General features: G+C 44.5%; 1 protein-coding gene across 2 annotated transcripts in view; it reads right to left on the reverse strand.

Annotated features, from left to right (window-relative positions):
• Positions 1-25,754, reverse strand: part of ARHGAP22 (Rho GTPase activating protein 22) — a 485,114-nt gene that overhangs the window by 13,392 nt on the left and 445,968 nt on the right. For both annotated transcript variants that reach the window (XM_078642703.1, XM_078642704.1), the window contains one exon: positions 5,052-5,922. In XM_078642703.1, coding sequence (XP_078498829.1) covers positions 5,052-5,922 — 871 coding nt within the window. The remainder of the gene's footprint in view (positions 1-5,051; positions 5,923-25,754) is intronic.

Here is a 25,754-nt window from a genome sequence, read left to right on the forward strand (position 1 = left end):
AAAAAACAGAAGTGGGGGTGGGGACTCCAAGTTAGGTGGTGTTACAGGAAGTGACATCACGGCAGGAAGTGACATCACAACAGGAAGGGACATCACATGTGCAGCAGATCTATCATTTGCACGTATTGCAAGATTTAACAATTGAAGCTGCTCAGTACTTAAGCCTGTGACTTAAGGTCCCTGTATAGAGGAATTAACAGCCCAAATGTGGATGAAGGTTGGTGTACAACTACATTAGTAAAGACATTATGTGCTGTAAGTGAGGCATACGAAAACATGGCACCATGAACAAAAGCAGAGTTTGCGCGTTGTAAAAAAACAAAGAAAACTACATGCTAGAAACTACAATAGTGGTTATCAAAACTATAAAATTTATTACGCTACCTAGAACACCACATTTTAATATATAGACAATTTTAATACAATGTGACCATGATTAAAAAAATGCAAGGAGCAACCTTCTCCATCCTAGCCTACTTCCAAAACTCACTAGGAGGGTGGCTCAGAGAGCCAACTACTCATTCAAGATACACAGTAATCTGTAGTTTACTAGTTCAAATCATGGCAAAAAACAACTAATCCTCCCGGTTCCGGTAAACCGAGTACCAATCACTTGGATAATAATAATGATACGAGCTATTTACAGCACTTAGTAAGAGAGCGTCGACATGCAGTGCTAAATTAAAAGGAACTTATCATCATTAAAAAACGGGTTCCTTCGGTGCAGAGGTCCTGTATGTTAATAGAGGCTCAGTTACATTTAAAAAATAACAAACTGGTACCACAGACTGACAGTGGGCCATGTCTTAAACTTTAGAATCATGTCCACAAGGTAAATGCATGAAATAAAGCAAATCAAATTCAAGTTAGCAGCCAAATTTAAAAAAATGTTTAGTTTTGTTAACATATGTGGCCAAATTCAGGTAGACAGGAGTTAACATAGATCAAAGGGACTCCAATTATGAAAGTAACTGTATCACAGCCCACGGGAGTTAGGCACCTGAACATACTGTAAAGAATCTAAAGCATGTAGCACATAGAGGCTACAGCGTTATACAAGGAACGTGATAGAAATGATTTTGAAAACCTGATTTTACACCTATGAAAATATGGACCAGAAAGGCACCTGATAGTGACTAACTGCACATTCCTAGTTGCTGTCTTTGGAAGGAACAGGCCGTTAACAACGCTTAACAGAAATTGCACAGAGAATTGTGTTCTTTGATACTAATTAGGTTATAGGCTGCAGGAGACATTACCTCTGTGAGATGACTTTGAAGGACTGAACAGCAGCCAGTTATTGACTACAGCCAGTACAATTTTAGCCTGTGAACGTGAAGTTGCGCACACTGTTCTACAGGAGCATTAACCACTGACTTTCCCTTAAATTTAGAACTGATGTCCAAAATTATTAGCTGATCGGCAAATCCCTTACCTAACCTTGTGATGGACTTCACAAAACCGTCCGTCCTTCGCCAAGCCGAAAATACTTTTCCGTCTCCACTCTCCAGCAGCAAATCTTAACTTCTTCGCTTCGCTCTTGGGCAGGTCATGCATGTCAAACAGCAGACGAGGCCAGGAAAGCCATCCCCCTGCTCAAAAGCTGAGCTCTCTATGATGGCGTCACATGCCGCACGGCCGTCGCTAACTTTCGTTGGGAGATCGTCAACGGCCGCCATCTAAGAAAGTAAGCGACGGCCGTGCGGGCAAGTGACGCCATTATCGAAAGCTCAGCTTTTGAGTAGGGGGGACTACGTTCACCCGGTAAAATAAGTGGGGGGACGGCGTCCACCCGCATGGTACCCCGACTCATGCCTTGTATATAACAAATGTTCTAGGGCCTTTCCTGCCTCACAAGGGAAACTCTACTCAACGTGCGGAGATGCTTGTACTGCCCATACCTTATGTGACGCAGCTCCCACATTTATTTGCCTAAGTTATTTCCCATGTTGGGTAGGTTGGGGCAGCTCACAGTGCAGGATCGGATCATGGATTCTCTTACATACCGTGCTAAGTATGAATGGGCTCATCCCGGCCGTAAACCCACAAAATCAAGAGTGACTTGAAATCACAGACTAACGTAATAGGTTGGTCTGTGGCGTCTTTCGCATGCTTCCTAAACCCACCCTTTCCCATCTCATCACAGGGTGGGGTGTGGTCAGTGAAGCTTGCTGGCTCCACCTCACCCAGTGACGAGTTATTAAAGGGTGGGGTAAACTGCTGCTGAGTGGCATGCAAACTCGTACAGCCTGGGCTTGGAAGCTAAACGCCCGAGGCTGTTTTTAATGGACGCTCTAGAAGAAGGTGGAGAAACTAAAGTGATTTCACGGCGCTGTGAGGAAAGACCAGGGCTGTGTGTGGGTTAGCCCTCCAATTGCTGAATCGAGCACATTTTCATGAAGGGGCACACCTTTCAAAAATATCTACTAATATAACCTTTGTGTTAATTGTGTATATTTACTTAACCTTTTATACAAGGAAGCTATGAAAGGAAAGGGGGCGCAACCCCTTTTGCAATAATTAAACCCTGTTTTGATATCTATGTATTATAACTGACGCTTTAAAATGTAAGCCTAAAGCATTTGGTGAAGACCAAAGACCGGAATGTTTATAGACATTTAGGTGTGTCAATCACATAAAAAAATACCTTGCTACAGAAGGCATAAATATGAAGGGAGGTACGTACCTCGGTAAAAATGTATTCACAAATAAAATATCATGTCATTAAAAACCTCTTGGAAGCAGACAAGAGCTGAGAGTGCCTTATGTAGCGCCTTATGAATTACAACTGAGCAGGATCAGCAGTGTGGAGGGGAAGTATGCCTATGCCTAGACGGTATGCAACACGCTTCTTTTAAGCTCCTACCCTCCAGGGCGGCCAAAACCCAGGGGTCGCCATGCTAATATATATCCTTAATATAATAATCCTCTGAAGATGGAAACATATTTGCGTGGCGGCCTCCGACTCTGTTTCACTTCCAAACACCCTGAACCCCCCCTCTTCACTGGCCTCCGCACCTTACTGAGCCCGGGCGGGCTCCACCCCGCCCGGACCCCCTCTTCCGGGGCCCCCTACCTATGCTCCCTGCCCAGAGCCGCCGTGAGCCTAGAGCCGCCCCTGCCAGGGATATCTTAAGGATTTGGGGGGCCCTGGGCCAAACCTATTTGGGATGGGCCTGTTCTAAACAGCTTTGAATTTATGATCCAATTTCAACTCTTTCATGCCCTCTCTGGCCAGGTCACTGAAAGTGCACAGGCACACTCCTCCAAATTGTAAACGTGTGTTTTCAATATTGTAACACACAGCAGCAGCTCACTAATATTACTGCAAATATCCTCTGTGGCACCCTCCCATTTCTCACATGTAAGTTCCTGTTATGATCTAAAAGAAACATTGTTATGGGTGTTGCATAAAAAAACGCATGTCTCTGCGAAATGTCTGTAATAGACGCTCACACATCCCCCACACAGGAAAACGTTATTTCAAACAATCTGTTTAAGAATTATTCAAGGTCATAAGGCAAAGACTGTCTGCAGAACAAAGCTGGCTCTGTCCTGGGGCTCATAAAAGGCTGGAGCCCTGGGCCAGAGCGCACTTTGCCCATGCCTTAAAACGTCCCTGTTCCCCTCAGATATCAGCTTGTTCCGATATGTCTTTAGAGAGCATGTTATGCCTGCCATTGTGTAAAGGCCATGGACGAATGTACCCTGTTTCTGACTGACACTTTAGCGTACAGTTAATGCCCACTGTCAAGGGAGTAAAACCAAATGCTTCGTATTGAGTCTGTTAGGGTCGTGTGGTTCCCCTTCATCAAATACACTGCTATTCACATGCCTTAATGGTTTACAGTAGAGTGCGGTGTTTGTAAGTGTTAAAAGTACACAGGGATTTATTACAGTGATTTATGGGAAACCCATGCTTACTTTTTACCAATCTTTGCGGATGGGGGACGAGACAAATTTTCTATCCTCAAAGTGTAGAGGAAAGGAGGAGGCACACATAAGAATATAGTGACGCAGGATGAAAGCCACGATGAAAAATAAACAGCAAGTGAGATGAAGGGACAAGAAACATAGGGTGGTGGAAGAAATATGTATGAGGTGGAATCAGGTTTAGGCTACCTTCCTTGGTATTTTGTTGCCCTTCGTTCAGGCGGGCACCTAAGAAGAACTTGTGTACATTATGGGGAGGGGAGGGTGTGAACCATCTGGCATGGTCAGTGAAATCAGAAAATCTATGAATGGGTAGATGTTAACGTGGGACGGGGCTGGTTGGCCATCGATCAGTTGAATTTGTTTTATAGTCAACCGTAAACACAACACACAGAACCATTAACCTAGGATCTGCTTTACATTGAATCCCATCGTGAAAAATATGGCAGCCTTTACTGAGGTTGTCAGAATACAGCGTGGCACACATATATAACCAATTTGTTTCACAGTGTCATCAATTGCAAGATAACATATACAATATTTTCTTAACCTTAAACCACTGCTGCAGAATTTGTCAGAATCTCAGTGCTTCTTATCACACTAGATAAATAACGATACCCTGGGATATGTTGTTAGTCGAGTGCAATAAATAGCATCTATTATGAGTTTCTGTGGATTTAAATGCAGATTTTGCTGCTTACCGCTCCAAAATCTGCATAGTCTGCAAGTGTAGATAAATAATGTACACTTTTTCTCTGTTAAATTCCGGCAGGTTTGACTTGTCAAAATTTAACGAAGAGTTGGATATTTAATGCACTGGATGAATATCAGATGTTGTAAACGCCACTAAACTAATGATTCCGACCCCTGTGAAGATGGGTTTACTCAACGGTCCGCAAACACCGATCCACTTGTGATCACGGCCTAAGTAGACAAATGCTAATGGAATTATTTTTCTCACCTGTACTCCTGCCAACTGTTTCTATTTCGGATGGTTTTGAGAACTACAAACATACTTCCTTATTATGTAAAAAATCAATTTATGTCTTACATTCCAATTACACGTTGGAAAATCATTAGTAATGAATAAAATAGTGAATTGTATCTTGTTTTCCTACCTTTGTATCCTGGATTCATACTCGGATCTCTGTCTTTCAAGCTCATTTTTTAACTCCGATACCAGGCCCTGCAGAGCTCGGGAGTAGCGTGCTGGGTCTTTTGATGCGGTCACTGGGTGGCTTTGTTCAATGCTGCTGTCACTGCTGAAGCACACCTGTAACCTCTCAAAGCTGCTGTCCATGCTTTTCACCTCACTCTGAGACACAGAAGACAGCCCTGGCCAGTCAGTCTTTGTGGCCATGAAGGCAGAAGAGTCACTGCCGCGGCAGGCGGGGCAGCTACTGATTGAGTCAGAAATGGAAAGTTCACAAGATGAAGTGGACCATGTGCTGCAGCCCACGCTGTGTGCGCTCAGAGACAGGCTGGAAGAAGGAACATTATCATAGGTCGAGAACCTTTGGGATGAGCCAGAGTCTTTAACTCGCTCAACAGATGATGTCCTACGATGTCCCCTCAAAGAGGACAATCCATTCATCAACCAGTTTCCACTAGGGGACAGGCTTGGAATATCCAAGTTGGAATTACCAAACTTGGGACTGGGGGATCTTCCCCCCGTTGGTTTAAGAGCACATTTCCAACTTTGCAAAGTTTGCACCTTCTTATTCGGAGTAGTCGCAGACTGAGGCGTGGCTCTGTTGACTGTCCTGACATTGGCAGCTTCCATGGCAGGAGCTCTAGAGATTAACATATCTGGTTGGTCCGCAACAATGTCTTCAGTTCTGGAACTGTCTCTTTCTGAAACCCCATTGATGTGCTGAATCCCAGACCTTGAGTCAATGATGAGTTCTGAGAGATCAGCCCTGGTGGTAGCAAAAAGCCGCCTGTGTTCCCGGATCAACACTGTCATCAGGTGCTGAACTTGGGAGGTACCTGCAGTAGAAAGATATGGACAGTGAGGTCATATCCGAACTGACTTTTTCAGAAATACATGTCAGTATTGAATTAATAAACAGACTAAAACAAGTTACGAGGAAGCTCAGGCAACAAGTGGCTGAGTGAGTAAAACAAAGGACAGAAATCAAAAGTTTTACAGAAGAAGGTAAAAGGTAAAAGATAACAAGAAGGAAGAAAACAACAAGCATTTACAATGCAATAGGTCTCGCAGCATTAAAGTTTGAGTTACTGGCATTGTAAATGACAATGCTTTGCATGAATTTTTTAAAATTTGCAATTGGTATATAAACATTGTTTGTGAATGGTTAGCTGTTGCTTATGCTAAGCAAAGTTGGCAGTAATATAGAGTGCTAGTCTTGCTTGTTATAAGCATGCTGATTCCGGAATCGGAGCGCGTGTTCACGCGCGCGACCTGATCCGATTCCGGCAGGCTGCGCGTGACAGTCTCTTGTCTCCCCTTGAACTCCTTGAAAGCAAAACTGATCACAATAGAGGTCCACAGCGACAATCGCTTCGCGATTGCGACGCAGTGCGAGCCCTAAAAAAACGACTCATAGGTATTTAGAGTGATAACCCTGTGGCTTGTTATTAAACCACCCAACATATAAGCTGGAGGGCAATGAAGCTTAGGAACATGAACTGAACAAAAGGGAACAATTCTTTTAAATAGATTTTATATTTCTTTAAATACAATGTAAGTTCTGGTTTCTTGTGCTGCTGCAAAAAAAATGATTTAATCCTAAATACATTTTTTATAAACCATCGGGAAGGAGACATTTTAAACACCTCTTAGAAACTTACTGAGTAAAGATCCCCCCAACTCTTACATATTTGATACTAAATACACCTATTAGTAAATGGGGTTTCCTTGATTTATATGAAGGGAAGATTCTGGGACGGTTGTCGTCAGCAAGCCAAGCAAGTCCTGTAAATGCACTGTGGCCAGAATTTGAACTTTCAAGTTCCTATGTTATTGCAAAGGCAAATATAGTCTGTTGGGCTTACAGCCTACTTCATACAAAAAATATTCTAAGATCAACTGAAAAAGGATGTGCTACTAACTCCTGCCTTATACATTCACTAGGAGTTTAAAATTTGTCCTAGGAGTATTTGACTGCAAGATACAATATCCGTTAGCATGGACCCCCGGACAACTTAAGACTTTTTTTTTATAAAAAAAAAAACTATTCAGGGATTAAAACTTCTCCTACATCTCCCACTGCAAACATTTTAAATGATATAAAACTTTCTCTGAAATTTACAGTTACATACAATCTTTCTCTGATATTATAGAGTTTAAGCAACTGCTAAAGTAATTATCCCTAACTTTGGATCATAGTGTTAGGAGAGTAATCCTCTTAGGTTGGGTGCTCTTCCTCTACGCGCACTGGTCAAATTTATCAATGATTCTGGAAATTGTATCCTCAGTCAAGGTGGAAATCAAGAATTCCGACATATACTTAACATACGTCCAGCAGTATGCAACTGTGTTAGATCTATTTCATATCCTAAATATAACATAAAGAGTTGATGAACTGGATTAATGTATTAATGCTTCCTGAGAATTCATTTGCATGTTGTAAAGCTTTTAAATCATTCTAGAAAAGATGCTTGTTTTAAAAATTTGGAGTGCATATGAAATCTAAATCAATAAATCTTTTTGAACTTGTCAAAGCAAAAGGGCCTACTGTGATACAATATAATCCATCAGAAAAAGACTGCTGAATTCAAAATTAACCAACAAAATAGGACCTTAACGATGACTGATAGCACAAATGTACTTAGCTGCCAACTGGATTGAAAAGATAAACATACGATAAACAACGGCATTCTAAAATGCAGAAATCTACTCCAACTTTGCAGCAGAAAATAATAATTCTCCAGGATTATGAATAGTTCACAGAGCAATGTGGTCTGGTTTCTACACCCTAAACACCAAGATGCATGACAGCATACAACAGACATATGCAACAGACCTCGCTCATCAAAACAAGAATTGGCAAAGCCAAGAGATCTCACCTTTACGGTTCTCAATGCAGACACTATGAGTTTGCCAATGTTTTTGTCAATGCTGCCCAGCTTTTGAAAAAAAGAAAAAAAATGTTTTTTTGCCAAAAGGTGAACAATAATGACAAGGGGAACAAAAAAACACAAAAAAAAACGTTATGAAGTATGCAGGTGAATGCATTATCACAGATAGTCGCATGATGGTGTGTAGGCACGCAGGTATGTGCGTGCATTCATCATGATGCTCCAAAATGGATGCCATCCTGGAGTGGAAAATTCCAACAAAAAAATGTGCAAAAATATAATATGAAGCAAAAAGCGAACCGGTCGGCAAAAAAACTGAAAAGCCGATTTGATGGGGAAACAATGGAATAGCTGTGAGTGGGAGAGGGAAACAAAATGGACAGCAGGGGAACTTGAAGGTGGAAGCAGCACACGAGAGAGAGGGCAATATAACACATGCACTGCCATGGAGTGCTAGAAGAAAAAGCTATTCCCTAAACGCAAGCAGTGGAGGGAGGCATGTAATCTGACAGTGACTAGATCATCCAGTGGAAAATGGCATGGACATAAGAAGGATGGGAGCAAAAGTCATTTATGTATAGTTTTAGCCTCTGGCGCAATCCTGAGAACTTTTAGAGGTTTCCCAGTCATGAGATTTAGCTGACGGTGACTGAATTTTGAGATATATATATATATATAGATAGATAGATAGATATATAGATAGATAGATAGATAGCTAATTGAACGATTTGAAACAATTGAACAATTGGTTAATACATCTAATCATCAACTCAGAACACAGTAGAGAATTAAAGAAGACATACTCCAGATACCCAACAAAGAGAGAAAGGAAAGCAACTGAACAAGAAGATGAGAGACAACAAAATACATCCAATCAAAAGCAAAGGGCTGGCCCAAGGTTCACATTATGAATATATGTCACTGTTTCTCAGAATATGTATATATTTACTGTATTGGACACAATAGGTCTGAAACAAGAAACAGGGAAAGCAGTCTTATTGGTGATACCCATAGTACAAAACAAGTGATCATACACAGCAGAATGTTGAATCTGTCTCAAGCACAGAGGCTTCAAAAATGTTTTCAAGACGCAAGAAAGTAACTGCAATGCAGTTGTGGAAACAAGAGAACTAGAACAGGGAAAAATGTGAGTCCTCTTTAGTGTTAAACATTATGTCAAGGGAGCACAAACCGTTTCATTTATTGCTAAGGTTTCGCTCTCTCACTCACCATGGTCATGAAATATATAGATATGTGATGTTTTAGAAAAGCGCTGCAAATCTTGCCTTTCGACCACTTCAGAGCGATGAGTAGTGGTACAAGGTAGGTTGGGAAGCCATGATGTAAAATGTCTTCACTGTTTTAAAGTGTGTCTAGAGTTAAGGATGGCAATACATTTTCAGCAACGAGGAAATGCTATTTAAAACCTGCTTCGAAAAAACCTGCCTTCGTGTACAAGTCTCCACAGCAATATTTAAATTAGGCACAATCATCTATATAGGATACATACTGGAACTTGTAAACTGGGTTACACGATCCCGAAAATTCTTCATTTCTACTAATGAAAAATTATGAATTCACCCCTGTATGCCTAAAAGAATGCCTGTTAGGTGATGTGCCCTGGCATCTTTTCGCTAAATTGAAGGCTGACGCCGTGTCTTAATCCCATCACGTCTCATAACCCGATAAAAAAAAAATCCTAGAACCCTGTTCAAAACCTCAACAGTTGGCAGAATCGTATTGATAGCACGATACAACGTCCTCTCAAAAACCAACGCTGCACGATGACCTAGTACGGGACCATTTTGAGATATTCGGCGTCCCCACTTGCTTAAACATCTCTAGTTATTCGACACGCGTCTAGTACTGATAGTAGCTAATGGGAGAAAAGGTCAATATAAATCAATGATATCGTAGGAGGCTGCCGTCTGTCATAGTATGATCCATGGTATCGGGAGCTGCAAACAACTAACAACCTATCTGTGATCAGCGTCGCCTCCGATCTCTGGCATTTATCTCTGGCATTAGTAGCCTGCCAGTGTGCAGTAGATGGGTATCAATTTCTACAACCGCCGATAACACAGAGCAAAATCCATGGCCGCAGAGGGCCTATGTGGGCTGGAATCTCACCCCCAGCTCGGAACGTGCGCCTCGTAATCCCAGTAGTCGCGCCTCCTCAGGCTGTTCACCTCGGCGTAGACCCAGGCCCTGCTCCCGGCTGCGGGGCCGGGTGGGGCAGCAGGAGCGCAGGGGCAGGCGGCCCAAAAGCGGCGCGGGGAGCAGCAAGAGGCAGCGAAGGGCCAGGCCGGGCAGGGAGGGAGAGGGTCACCGGGGGCTTCAGGCGGTGCTGCGGAGGAACACAGGCTGCGAGTCGGAAACGAGAGCGCGCCACCTGGCGGACGGGGAAAAGAAAGAGCGCCTTCCAGATAAAATGTGGAAACAGCACTGTGACTGTGGCGTAACGCAGTAAATGCCGGGAAAATAGAAACTCGAAAGGCAGTCAGGGGAACGTCTTCAGTGCAGAGGGAAAGGACGGTGCTAAACGAGAGCGTGGTTAGAACTGACCCGCAATGGCCTGCCGGGAGAACAAGGAATCTGGGGAGAAGCAGAGGGGGCCGGTGCCTGTCCCCGCCGCCAACCATCCCCGTGCAGCCGCCGCCGCCACCACCGCGGGACCCGACAGACCCGTTGAGGGGGCGGGGGAGGTTGTGCGCGTGCGGGGGTGGGGGGGAGGGGCGGCGGCGTGTGTGTCTGTGTATGTGTGTGTGTGCCCGCAGGTGTTTTCGGTCTAGGGAGGAGGGGGGGCGGCGTGTGTGTGCTCGTGTGTCTGTGTGCCCCAGTGTGTGTCTTTCTACGTGGGTGCTCCAATGTGACGGGGATAAGCCTGCCAGAATCGGAGCGCGTGTTCATGCGCGCGACCTGATCCGATTCCGGCAGGCTGTGCGTGACAGTCTCTTGTCTCCCCTTGAACTCCTTGAAAGGAAAACTGATCACAATAGGGCTCCACTGCGACAATCGCTTCGCGATTGCGTCACAGTGCGAGCCCTAAAGATGGAATTAGAAAGAGTGAAAATGATGGATGGACTAATATAGGATGGATACAAAAAAGCTCATGTAAGGATGGATGTGAGGAAAGTAGTCAGGAAGAGAAAGCTGAAAGGTGCGACAGTAGGGAAACTAAGGGATTATGAATATAAAGTATAGATGCTGGGTAGCAGAGTCTGGAACTTTCAGAAATGCATCGAAATAAAGGGCAAAAGAAGTTGAAGAAGAAGAAAATAAACCACATTGACCTTTCTGTCTTGGTGATAAATCCAAGTTTGAACCCTCCTTAGAAAGATTAAATGAGTTCCTTTGAGGTAGGTAACAGTAAAATCTTGTATTATTGTGCTACACCACCATAATCTGCACCAGAAATCATGGTGTAACAAGCAAATATCATCATTTTGAATGTAATTGATTTTTAGACCGTTTGCCTGATGTTTGGAGAAAAATGGCGTGTTCGTTTACGAACCTCTCGATTTTCTTGTCAAGGTGCTCTTATTTTAAGCTTTTTAGTAGAAACTGTGTTTCAATTCTAATAATGTAATTTAAAGAACCTAAGGGGCAAGACCAGACTGCTTTTCTGCATTTCCCAAGTGGGCTGCAGGCTAGCGGGCTACTTTCAAATCAGGTTGGGCTTGCATGAGCTACTCATGCCTGTTAACCCAATTCTAGGCTTGGCGTCCAACAGTGAGGTTGGGACATTTTTGCCAGGGCTGATATCGGTTTACAGTCCAACTTTGACTATCAGTATATCTGTGTACTTCATTTATAATTTGCCAAACCGCAGCCCTCAATGGAATTATCAGGTATGATGTTAATATACAATAAATGCTCTGAATCGAGCACTTTTGTGTCATGCCCCTAAATGCCCTTATGTGTGTGACAGAGTCTGTAGGGACAATAAGAGTTTTCTGGTGCAACTGCAATTTGCCAGGCTTGTAACTGTTTTTTGATTTCAGGTTCCTCTTATTTTCCATCAGAAACATGGATTCTAAATGTCAGTATCTTATCTCTATGAATTTCAAATAGTATGTGCAGGTGTCATTCGATATAATGGGTCTTCCAGTAAATTGCAATTGCACTAAGCAATTAGTACAAACCCACCTTTTATTTTATAGGTTGCACCCTTTGTCGGGCCCCATTTCTTTATCATAGTGCAGAGCATAGCTGATTTTGCTCTAGTCATATGTTGCGGGCGTTCAGTGTTTGTATAGTGGCAACATGATTTTCCGAGCAGGCATCCAGATACCTGCTAGGCTGTGAATGGTATACATACTAAAGTGTTTCTTGAATTATAAAAGTGCACCATTTTATCATTCTCTTGTTGTTCTCAGAGAGATACTTGGTGAGTGGATGTAATTGGCTACACAATGGATCCCGGGCAGAATATTGGAAACAGAAATATTGTGTGGAAATAATATTGTGTAAAAAATATCGAGGACCAAAATATCGAGAAGGCAAGTATACATTTATGATTCTTAACTCCACATCTATGCACCTTGAAGATATCTATATATCGTAAAGGTACATATATGTGGAGTAATGTATAGCAAAACTTTGCTTAAACTAGAAACTTACCTTCACAATATTTGTGTCCTCAATATTTCTGACACAATATCTTGATCCACAATATTTCTGTTTCCAATATTCTGTCTGAATACCATTTGGATCTGGTAAAAAGCGAGCAAGCCTTCAAGCAGCCCCTCTGACCTTTGTCCACCTCACATATTCAAAAACATTCTACTATCCACCTCAGTGGCCATCCGAGTCGGAACACAACTCATACCAACAGATGGTTTTCCAGAAGACTTAAAAGAGGCACATATAGACTCATTATTTGAAAAACCTACTCTGGACAACCAAAACGCCAACAACTACAGACTCAGAGCAAGCAGACCATTCCAGGGCAAAGAAAGAGCAGCCTTCATCCAGAAGTCATGTTTCCTTGAAGACAATTCCATACTTTCCGACATCCAAACTGGAATCTGTCCAGGAAGAGGCACCCAATCAGCCCTAATCTCTATCAGGAATGGTCTTAAAAACACAGTAGACCAGAATAGGGTTCTCTTGAACCTTTCAGCTGCCTTTGACACAGTCACAAGACTTGAGGAAGCTGGAATAGAGGGCACAGTGCACCTACATTATAGAACAAATATTGCATATACTCCTCCATTCTCTTCTAAACCATAAAGCATTAAAGCAAGAGTCCCTCAAGGCTCAATCATCTCACCAATGCTTGTCAACATCTGCATGTAATCATTACCACATCTGATCAATGGTTTTGATTTTACCTGCTATAACGCCGCATATGGTACACAAACACTTATGAAATTGAAAAGCCCAAAGGATATGGAACATCAAAGATTTTCAGTTGCCATCTGGCCAAGCTGCTGATGAGGTGGGAGCAAGACATAGGGGACTTGGAGGAGGGAGAGTGGCTGGAAGCTCTGGCCTGCCCAGGGGAGGTGGCCATACGCTCCAGACTTTGCTTGGTGCAACTGAAAATTCTTCATCGCAGCTATTATGCATGTACTTCCCTGGTTAAAATGTGCAAATCGTACCAAGCTTAGTGTCCTAGAAGTGTGGTCAGGAAGGCTCGTTCTTCCATTTACTGTGGGTTTGCCCTGCTCTCTAACATTATTGGGGGAGGGTACTGGCTTGCGTCAATGAAGTGGTCTGGCACTGTCGACCAAATGATGCTTTCTCAATGCGTTGGTTGAAACACATCTTAATTGCATGGACCAACTCTGGTTTATCTTGGGACTGATGGTGGCTAAGCGAAACATGGCATGCATGTGGTGATCCGATTTGAGCCAGAGTTTGGGTGACTGGAAGAGAGACATGAGGTGTTGCATGCTCGCTGTGAGGGTGATATGGGCAGGGAGGGGTTGTCCAAATAAATAGATTAAGATATGGGGTAAGTGGAATGCGTATAGGAGGGACCTCTGTCGGCCCCTGAATAGTACTGATGAAGATGATGTTTCTTAACCCCTCCGCTGCGCTGAACGTTCCGCGCTGGTGCAGAACGTTCTATTGCGCAGGCGGGCCGGAACGTTCAACGGAGGTAGTGCACGCGACATCCGCTGAACGTGGCCAGCACTGAAGGGGTTAATATTGCCGACGTGGATGTGAATTTCACCTGTGATCAGTGTCATTTTGCTGCAATGGTCTAATGTCAATATGTAGTGGTTCTTAAGAGTCTTTGTCAATTGCTGCTGCTGTCTTTATTTTCTGATCTGCTATGTCCAGCCTCGGACCGTGGAGGGAGTTACGGTGGGGCAGGGAGGCGGGGAGGGGGAGGGGCACGGTGGAGGGACCTAAAAACTGGCATATGGATAATTGCAGGTAAGTACACAATTTAATTAATAAAACGAAATTTGTAGCGCGCACAGCATCGCATTTTGCGATGCAGTGCGCGCTACGAAACTCGTTTTAATACTTAATACGCTCTTGAACCCTAAAACTGCCCCCAGCCTTGAAAACTGTCCCTTCCCTCTCCCCGCCTGAACCCCAAAACTCCGCCCCCATGTCCTAAAAACATCCCCGACCCAGCCTCCCCTCACTGAGCCCTAAAACTGCCCCCAGCCCTGAAACTGTCCCTTCTCCGTCTGAGCCCTAAAAACGAACCCCACTCCTGAACACTACCCCGACCCCCCTGCCCTGAGCCCTAATACTCAGCCCCCAGCCCTATAAACAACCAGACCCTGCCTGAGCCCGAAAAACTACCCCACCCCTAAAAACTACCCCCACCCCCCAAAACCATGCCCCAGCCCCACTTACCAGACCGCATCCTCTCCCAATCCTTCCTCTTCCTGTGCCCGCCCATTTGCGCATCTAGACTACACACTGCCTTAACCACGCAAGGTAAGCGTGGTTCGCTGGTGGGAAAACAGCACGCGTGGCTCAGCAAGCGGCATGAAGGCCATTGTCCCCACGTGACTGTCTGATGACGCAAATCAATGCCAGAAAGAAACCAACAGAAATTGCCAAACTTGACCTCGAATTATTTGGTGAATGCAGGCTCAGTACCAGTAAGAGATGCACTAAACACAAGGGCAGCAGGAGGCAGTGTCAGCAGGGAGGTAGAATGCATCAGAGGAGTATCGGAGTGATGGAGAAAGCTGATGGACAGCACTTGAGTGAGCTTGCTGCTACAGAACAAAGCCCAGAGCCGGATTTCAATAGAGTGAGGACGGAGGACAGCGAAAGAATCCTAACATTACACTTAGTGGTTCAAAAAACTTCCTGGGACTGGTATCAGAGGCCTGGAAACTATTATTTGGAGTGGGGTGCTGGCCAGTGTTGTCAGCACTTCAAAAACCCTCAGCAAAATGCTAGGTACGAGGATATAAAAAATGAAACCCAACAAAAACTAAGAGTGTAGATTATTGAAACTGTATGCCAATAATGATTCATAACGCCTTTCCATAGACCGGTTTCCTTTTCACAGCCTCAACTCATTCATATTCTTGAGTCTACATTTGCAACATTTGTAACGGGAAAAAGATTAAGCTGCGTGCGCATCACACAAAAAAGTAAAAAATGAATGCATATGTTTTTATCGACCCCTTTTAAAACCTATGTTTCTATCGTCTACTAAGAAGCCAGTGTAATTATTTTTTTTAAATGTGTAAGTATTAGAAGGCACTTCGAAAATGTCTTCCTGTTAAGTCTATGTCCGCCATGCAAGTCTCCTCTGTTCACTTCTCCAGGAATCCTGCAAAGACACCACTTAGGTTCAAGGTGACCTTGCTTTACAATGAAGACAAATGTAAACAATGTGCTACATGATAATTTTTTTGCTGTTGCAGTTTTATATAGCGCGAACTCCGCACGAATGTATTAGAGCACTTTACACGAGTACCAATTACATTACACAAGGACAAATCCATATTTGGTAGGCACGGGAAGATTACATCATTTGCCCAGAATCACAGGATGTTGAGCCAACACACGATTAGAACCTGGTTCCACAGCTCCAAAGTAGGCAGCTCCGGCCGTTACACCACCTAATAAATAAGCAGTGGTTGGGAATGAGTGGTCTCTTTGCTCTGCTTAATTATTTTTGAAATGTGAGACTCTTCAAAACACAGATAACAAGAAACAGGCACTTTAAAAGTCTGCTTTAATGTGAATTCTTCTTACCAACTTCCTCCTGGTCCCAGCGTCACGGCAGGACATCCTCGGTAACTCTGCGAGTGTAGAGACACTTCAAACGCAGATGTCATGATAATTAGACCATATGTGGTCCATAATGAATGCTTGTTACAGTTGCGTGCTGTTTTTGACATCAGTCTGACAGGCCTGGTGCCTCCAGAACAGTGAGCTCCATGTGATAGCGGACAGATCTGCACGGTCTCCCTCCTGGTTCTCCCCACTGCTCTGGAGAAGGAGGTGGTCAGTTTAGACTCGTTGGTCGAGCGTCACCCTCGCCGAAGCAATCCAAGGTCAACCTGAGAAATGTCCCAGTTTCACATCAATTGTCCGTGTATCTCGGACAACGACTGCTGGTCTCCCTTTAGACCAGTGCCGTCTTTACCCATGGGCAGGCTGGGCAGTTGCCCCAGGGCCCCACGAGCACAATTGGGCCCAATGCAGACCAGAACTTAACACTAATGTTCCGTTAAACATTTTCATTCCTGGGAGTGGTTGTGTAGAACGGGCCCATGGGGGCCTATAATGCTATTAAGACAGCCCTGCTTTAGACAACTAGGAGATTAAAAAGGTATTTAAGTGGAGGTGCCTAACAGACACAAAAGGGCTCGTTATTCCGCACAAGGGTTTGCTCTTTTATATACGGAGCTAGCTACAGTGACTTTTGTGCATATGAAAGACTGTACTACCCCGTCCTTCAAGGTTTCAGGGAGTCCTTCTGTATACATGGTTCCGGGTAAATTCATGCATTTCACATTGAGAATAATTAATAAATAACCGTGTTTACCTGTCACTGGTTCAGAAAACTGTTTACGTTGTTATGTTCGGAGTCAATATCTAAAGGTCGGGGTGACTTCAGCGTACTCAGGTTGCAGAAGCTATTCTTACAGGCGTTTCAAGCCATTCTTCACAAGTGTCTCCCTAGTATTTTGTTGTGGTGGGGGGTGGGGGTGAAGGGCGGTGTCCCTTTCCATTCAGTGATGCATGTCCAGTCCTGACCTCCCAGCAAGGGTGGAGAAGAGATGCTGGGAAATCAGGCTACCATTCCACCCTAGGCAAAGCTTGTTCCGCACGGACGGATTAGACAGACTAGCCATGTACCCTGAGCCCTAGTGAAACATCGCCCTTCCACGTACCGGTGAAATGACCTTGTGTATCCGACTGTCAGTCACCTGAACTCAAGAGGCCATGGCTGAATAGAATGCTTCTTTTGTGTGCCAGCTGAAAAGGGTGATCAGAGCTGGAAATTGGCTGGTAGGTTTTGATAAGAATGGTATGGGCAAAATTAAGTCAACAATGCCATCAGCTTCCAGACAGGGCTGCCCCCTGTCCCCGCTGTCATTTGCCCTCACCCTGGAGCCTCTGGCTCACTGGGTTCGTACAGATGTCTCTATTAGAGGCTTACACTGGAATGAGGACGTTACGGATAAAATCTCTCTTTATGCGGACGATATCCTGGTATACGTTTCGTCTCCCCGGTCCTCTGTCAATAGTTTATTTCATGTTCTTACCAACTTTGGAAAATATTCGGGTTACGCTATAAACTGGACTAAATCAGTGTTGTATATGTTGCACGCCCCCCCGCCCCGCTTGCCCAGAGGGTTCTCCATTGCAATAGCTAGGGAGGGTTTTATGTATCTTGGTATTTATGTTACACCCGATTTCAGGACGTTTTACGATCGCAACTTGTTGGGCCCCTTGCGTAGGTTCCGTAGTGACGTCGCCCACTGGCGATCACTCCCGTTGTCTCTCTCGGGCAGGGCGGCGTTGTTCAAAATGCTGGCGCTCCCGCGCTTCCTGTACGTCCTGCAGAATTGCCCCTTCCTGATTCCGGACTCATACTTTCGAATGGTGGAAAATAAACTCCGTCTTTTGCTCTGGGATGGAGGAGCTGCTCGGATCGCCCTTTGCAAACTTTTCAAGGGTTGGTATGACGGGGGCATTGCCTTGCCTAACCTTCGCCTCTATTACTGGGCGTCGCAGCTGGTGGCTGTAAACCAGGGGATACATGGTTAGCCCCTGAACCCGGCCTTTCTCTTAGACAGATGTCAAACAGGACGGGAAGGCTACCTGGGGGCCCTGTACAGTAAACCGGCTAGGGCTAGATATGTTGGGCCTATGGCGCATACAGTTGCGATTTGGCATAGGGCCAATAGGTGTTTGGGATGGACGGGCAGACTTACCAAGGCCACGCCTCTATGGTCTGCACAAAGTCTGGGCTCCTTCGGCTTCCTTCAGGGCTTCGATAGATGGGACTTGATTGGGATCTCGGAGGTAGGGGATCTAGTCCACAAGGGTAAACTGCTGACCTTTAGCGACCTCCAAGCCAAATACGCCCTTGCGTCCACCGAATCTTTCCGATACTTGCAAATTAAACACGCCATTCTCGCTGCTGTCCCAGATCTCACCTCCATACCCGTGACCTCCCCTCTGGAGGACAGGCTGTTATCTGAACCTCTTCCCGAGAAGGCCATCTCCTTCACCTACCGCAAGCTATGTAATAAACTCCCTAATCCCTTCCAAATACTGCGGGCCAAGTGGGAGGCGGACCTGGGTCCCTTAGACGAGGAAGACTGGCGGTCGGCACTAATGTCCCTGAGAGAATCAGCTATCTGCCACAGGTTTCGGTTGATCCAACTGAAGGTATTACACCGGGCGTATATGTCTGCCCACACCCTGGCCAAAATTGGACGACGCCCCGACACACTGTCTGCGAGGTTGCGGACTCCCTAGCACCTTCTACCACATCCTGTGGGACTGCCCGGTGGTGCAGAGGTACTGGAGTGGAACGCTTCGTAAAATGAGCAGCTCCCTAGGTAAGCCACTCTCTCCATCGCCCAGGGAATGTGTCCTCAACATCTGGGGGGCCAATGATTTGAATGATCAGGAGCTACAGTGGGCGGCACTAGGTTTCCTATTGGCTAAGCGCTCCATAGCAATGAAGTGGGGAGGCCCAGACGGGCTGTTGGTGGTGGGCTGGGTGGCTGAAATGGATCGCTGCATGATTGCTGAGAAGACAGTCTACAAGATACGAGGTTGCCCTAAAGTGTGGGACAAGAAATGGGGGCACTGGAATGCGTTTCGAGGCGAACTGTGTGACTCACCTACAGTCGAACTGGCTATGTCCCGGGTGGGATCCATGGGTTGACATGTACTCTAATCTGTAATTTCTTGATCAGAATGTGGTTTTACAATTATTATTATGCCCGTGACTGTTTTTTTTATATCAATAAAATCTTAAGTTAAAAAAAAAAAAATGCCATCAGCTTCTTAAGCCCTTACAAGCGTAAACAAACAGCTCCTTTCTGAGAGGTCAATGACGAGCAGGGCTTTTTGAACTGCTAATTTGCTTGGGGAAGGTGTTGGGTGAAATGTTGTCCCATAAGGAATTTGACTCCACTCCGTTATGTTTAAAGTGGTTTATCTGCATTTCCTGGAATGGCACTTGGGGCCATATGTATGAAGCATTTTCCAGTTGCAAATTAGCTAAATCGCAGAATCTGGAATGTACAAAGCCCAAATTGCGATTCGGTAACTTGGTTTATGTGCTTGCCCTTCCACTTATGCTTGTCACCAGCCGCCACTGAGATATGGGAACAATTCTGGTATTCAGCCACTGGCAAAAGGTTGGGGATTGTCCTTTGAGCTCAGTGTTGGGCAGGGCTTTGGTCTCCTTTATATGAGAGACCACAGATAATCTGTGCAGCCAGTAAACTTAAACTGATAGGTTAGGTGTTGCAGATATTTAACCATTTATTTGGCAGGCTTTCAGTCCAACCAACAATAAAAACCTATTAAATGGAGTATGTATCAATTTACTTGACAAGTTGATTGAGAAAAAGCACAAGATAGGATAGTGGACAAATTTAATTTAAGTACATACTGTAAATAGAAGGAATAAAGCAGCTTGAAATTTATGAAATTCATAGTAGCATTGATCCACATATAAGGATTGGGAATTGCAAAGGCTTTCTAGTTACAGAAATATTATGCTCCTGTGCTTTTGCAATTATTGACAATACTGGGCATATGTTATTTTATTTACCAAATTTTATCTTTTTGAGGCGGTGATGTGGAGGATAATGTGCAGCAGATATTAAAATATTTTGTTTTCTGGGGCAGAATTTAGATTTTAAGGGGCAATTTTGGGTTCATGTGTTGTCGCAGTACGTTACTTATGGAAAAAGTTGTATGCCACAATACTGAGTGACAAAATGTTGTTCCACAGTAATATTGCATCCAGCATATCAACTAGACAATACCAAGAATTTAAGTGTATAACAACATTATTGTATTCTGGACTCCGCATCTAAGTACCACGAGGATATATATATATATATATATATATCTATGAGCAAAAGCCCTCGAGCTATTTTAAAAGGGCACACGACGAACTCCCAGCCATCCGGTTTTCATGCCTTGGGATGCGTGCAACTCGAACCTCCAAATTGAATGACGATGTCCGACGCGTTTCAAGGCTTCAGCGCCTTTTCATCAGGGACTGTGCACAGAGGGAAAAGAGTTTCTTCACTGGGACTCCATTTCCTGCCTTTTATTGCTGGAAGGACCGCCTCAGTGGGCGTGGCTAAAGGAAGGTCGCCAGTTGAGCTGGTCTTTGTAGTCCTGACCCAGTGAGGTAAGTAACGCCCTGAGTGGGCTCCCACCCTCTGTCAATTGCCAAAGTAATACCTTTGAGTAAGGCGAAAGTCTGTGTTGCACGCATAGTATTGTCATTGGCAGTTCGTGCCGGCAGACTGAACGCGGTGTTTCTTCTGCGGCCCCTTCTCCCTCATTAAACATCAGATGCGAAAGGGAAGGTGGTGCTCTTTTAGTCACGGCCAAGGGCAGCCGTGCAGGAAAATCTATGAGCAAAAGCCCTCGAGCTATTTTAAAAGGGCACACGACGAACTCCCAGCCATCCGGTTTTCATGCCTTGGGATGCGTGCAACTCGAACCTCCAAATTGAATGACGATGTCCGACGCGTTTCAAGGCTTCAGCGCCTTTTCATCAGGGACTGTGCACAGAGGGAAAAGAGTTTCTTCACTGGGACTCCATTTCCTGCCTTTTATTGCTGGAAGGACCGCCTCAGTGGGCGTGGCTAAAGGAAGGTCGCCAGTTGAGCTGGTCTTTGTAGTCCTGACCCAGTGAGGTAAGTAACGCCCTGAGTGGGCTCCCACCCTCTGTCAATTGCCAAAGTAATACCTTTGAGTAAGGCGAAAGTCTGTGTTGCACGCATAGTATTGTCATTGGCAGTTCGTGCCGGCAGACTGAACGCGGTGTTTCTTCTGCGGCGGTGTGTGCCTTTTCGCAAGCTCACGGGCTTTTGCTACAACAAACATTTACACGGCTGCCCTGGCCGTGGGAAAGAGCACCAGCATCCTCGAAGACTTCTTAGTCCACAGGAAGCGGCTTGGGAGACGAACTGTTCCACTCCCCTGAAGCCCGCACTCTCGATAGGAGATCGAGGTGCCTTCTGCATTTCCAACCTACTCAAGGTTTTAACGGAAGAGAAACAGTAGGGGGGACTGAGCCTACTTAAGGTTTTTACTAATACTCCATGTAGATGGACTTCAGCAACCAGCATGCGTAGCATGCAACTAGAAGCCCACGCCCACTTAGGGCGGAACAATTTCATCAACCAAAGTGAATAAAGTACATGGAGACATCACTCCCCTCCACCCATCCATGAATATGAGGCGTTCTGCCTCGAAACGCGTCGGATTCTAATCTTAACAGGAAAGCGGAAGGCATGGAACGGCGAGGCGCTAATAGCCGGAGGGCACGAGAGAGCGGTGTGTGCCTTTTCGCAAGCTCACGGGCTTTTGCTACAACAAACATTTACACGGCTGCCCTGGCCGTGGGAAAGAGCACCAGCATCCTCGAAGACTTCTTAGTCCACAGGAAGCGGCTTGGGAGACGAACTGTTCCACTCCCCTGAAGCCCGCACTCTCGATAGGAGATCGAGGTGCCTTCTGCATTTCCAACCTACTCAAGGTTTTAACGGAAGAGAAACAGTAGGGGGGACTGAGCCTACTTAAGGTTTTTACTAATACTCCATGTAGATGGACTTCAGCAACCAGCATGCGTAGCATGCAACTAGAAGCCCACGCCCACTTAGGGCGGAACAATTTCATCAACCAAAGTGAATAAAGTACATGGAGACATCACTCCCCTCCACCCATCCATGAATATGAGGCGTTCTGCCTCGAAACGCGTCGGATTCTAATCTTAACAGGAAAGCGGAAGGCATGGAACGGCGAGGCGCTAATAGCCGGAGGGCACGAGAGAGCGGTGTGTGCCTTTTCGCAAGCTCACGGGCTTTTGCTACAACAAACATTTACACGGCTGCCCTGGCCGTGGGAAAGAGCACCAGCATCCTCGAAGACTTCTTAGTCCACAGGAAGCGGCTTGGGAGACGAACTGTTCCACTCCCCTGAAGCCCGCACTCTCGATAGGAGATCGAGGTGCCTTCTGCATTTCCAACCTACTCAAGGTTTTAACGGAAGAGAAACAGTAGGGGGGACTGAGCCTACTTAAGGTTTTTACTAATACTCCATGTAGATGGACTTCAGCAACCAGCATGCGTAGCATGCAACTAGAAGCCCACGCCCACTTAGGGCGGAACAATTTCATCAACCAAAGTGAATAAAGTACATGGAGACATCACTCCCCTCCACCCATCCATGAATATGAGGCGTTCTGCCTCGAAACGCGTCGGATTCTAATCTTAACAGGAAAGCGGAAGGCATGGAACGGCGAGGCGCTAATAGCCGGAGGGCACGAGAGAGCGGTGTGTGCCTTTTCGCAAGCTCACGGGCTTTTGCTACAACAAACATTTACACGGCTGCCCTGGCCGTGGGAAAGAGCACCAGCATCCTCAAAGACTTCTTAGTCCACAGGAAGCGGCTTGGGAGACGAACTGTTCCACTCCCCTGAAGCCCGCACTCTCGATAGGAGATCGAGGTGCCTTCTGCATTTCCAACCTACTCAAGGTTTTAACGGAAGAGAAACAGTAGGGGGGACTGAGCCTACTTAAGGTTTTTACTAATACTCCATGTAGATGGACTTCAGCAACCAGCATGCGTAGCATGCAACTAGAAGCCCACGCCCACTTAGGGCGGAACAATTTCATCAACCAAAGTGAATAAAGTACATGGAGACATCACTCCCCTCCACCCATCCATGAATATGAGGCGTTCTGCCTCGAAACGCGTCGGATTCTAATCTTAACAGGAAAGCGGAAGGCATGGAACGGCGAGGCGCTAATAGCCGGAGGGCACGAGAGAGCGGTGTGTGCCTTTTCGCAAGCTCACGGGCTTTTGCTACAACATATATATATATATATATATATATATATATATATATATATATATATATCTATATCTATCTACAAGGTACTTAGATGCGGAGTTAGGAATAGTAAATCTATATTTGTGTAAACCTATATGCAATACAATATACTTACAATAATGCGGTAGTCGATATTCTGGATATGATGTTTTGAAAAGGTGATGGCATGAACAGTGGTAAAAGAAAATTAAAGTAAGCGGTCAAAGCCCATATAACTTTGCAAAAATGTTTGCTTGAATGAGCCATCCTATATTTTAATAATTAATTTGTCGAAGAGTGAATACAGTGGCAGTTGCTTATGTATGTTTAACTTCGAACATACTTCAAAAACTCTAAATCAAGAGCCTAATTCAGTCATGAACATAATTAACAAATTCTACTTCTGAAAGTCTACCATCCCTGTTAACTAATACGAGGGCCTAAACTGAGTAAAAACGTAACCAAGTAAAAATGATCACTCTCGCAAATGCTGCATGCAATGCTGCTGAAAGGGAACATACTACAACCTGAACACAGGGTGCACAACTTGGACAATGAGATAAACGCTAGACATGGTTTAAAAGGCCCAGCCAAGAAGCAACAACTGTGGAGCTGTAGAAACATAAATGTCCCCCTCTTCTTTGATATTTTGGGAGAATGAAGCTAGGTCATTTGGAGAGGGGGTGTGAGGGAATGGCTTGGTCGCTAGAATCCACAGCCTTGCTCGTTTTTCCAGTGTGGTGGTCCTTCCGAAGCTTCATGCACTAAGCAGCCATCATGGGCAACAAGCCAAAGGTCAAAGTGCTTGCAATAGAAATCGCAGAGTTGGAGTCTGGAGACCAGGATCAAGTCCAAGACCACGATGGATCAGCAAGTCATACGTGGACCTGGGAAATCAGGTGGCAACATGACTCACTGAATTAAACTACACACAGTTGGGGGGCCTCTTTATATATTAAAGTTTCATAAGCCATCTATGAGATGAGAACGATATATTTAAGATAATCACAGCTGAATCCAAAACATGTTAAGAAGATGAAACTTACAAATGGAAAGGAAATAAAATAAAGTGGCTTCAACAAAAAAGCATGTGAACATGGCACGGTGGAGATTAGAATCAGAATTTGTAAATATTGAGTTGCAAAATGTTGTAGTAATACTGATAATGCCCACATTACAATATATTTTCATTATTTGCTAAATATATGACTGGTGTTTTGCAGATGAGGTACTGGGAATATAATATGAATCGAAAAGAAGGTTATACGACATCACCTAGCTTTGAGTCAAATGGAGGATTGTCACATTATTGTCAGTGATGCACATGCATTCCATATCTGGCGTTTATTTAACAATACAGAGAATTCTGAGAGTTGTAGTACTGATTCAATTCAATCTAGTCTAACACACAGAGGAAACAATTATTTGTAAAAGGAAATTTCCAGGAAATGTCCCGTTGACATGAAGTTATCTGGTAACTCTAGCTAAGAGGATTTAGGCATGCACTAAGACCAGTAAATGTAAACGCCGACTCTGAAAGAAGATCTGGGACGGCTTTTTTTTCCCCTTCATCTATCTAATTTCTCTATAAAATAGGGACGCCAACAAACTAATAGTCATGATCTCTTTCTTAAGAATTCGGTTGTATTTTTAATAGAAACACCTTGAAAGATTTATTAAAAACACACCATTGAGACGGATTTATTTTGAAATACTTCAGCACAATGGCTTTAAATCCAACCGGATTTCTGGCACATAGCTCTCCACGCAGAACAATTACAGTCCATACTGAGACACTATACTGTATAAAAGAGGTTATTGTGCTCTGATTGTATAGTTGTATGGGCAATGGGTATTTATATCACAGATTGTAAGAGATGGTACTGAGCCCTGATAATGCTTTAAGAGGTGCAGTGGACCTGTCTCTTTTTTCTTAGTTTTTGATCTGCACTTTGCGCAGTTTAGAGGTAAAAATGGGAGCTATGTGACAATGAATATTGAAATAATACAAAAAAACAGTAAGGAACAACTATCAATGATGAACCCATTTATGACGAAATATCCAGTTGACGGTAAAAAAAAAAAATGTTGGGGACAAATGTAACAATTACAGACATGCTATTCCGCTGCAGAAACCCTTGCCCAAATGTTACCCAATCCCACTGTTAACCCGCATACTTAAAATGAAACCCGACTCAGACCGCTGGTCTTACCCTAATATTAAACTGTATACTAACCTTTCTTTAAT

Source organism: Lissotriton helveticus, chromosome 5_1, assembly GCF_964261635.1.
Source record: "Lissotriton helveticus chromosome 5_1, aLisHel1.1, whole genome shotgun sequence".
Lineage (NCBI taxonomy): Eukaryota > Metazoa > Chordata > Amphibia > Caudata > Salamandridae > Lissotriton > Lissotriton helveticus.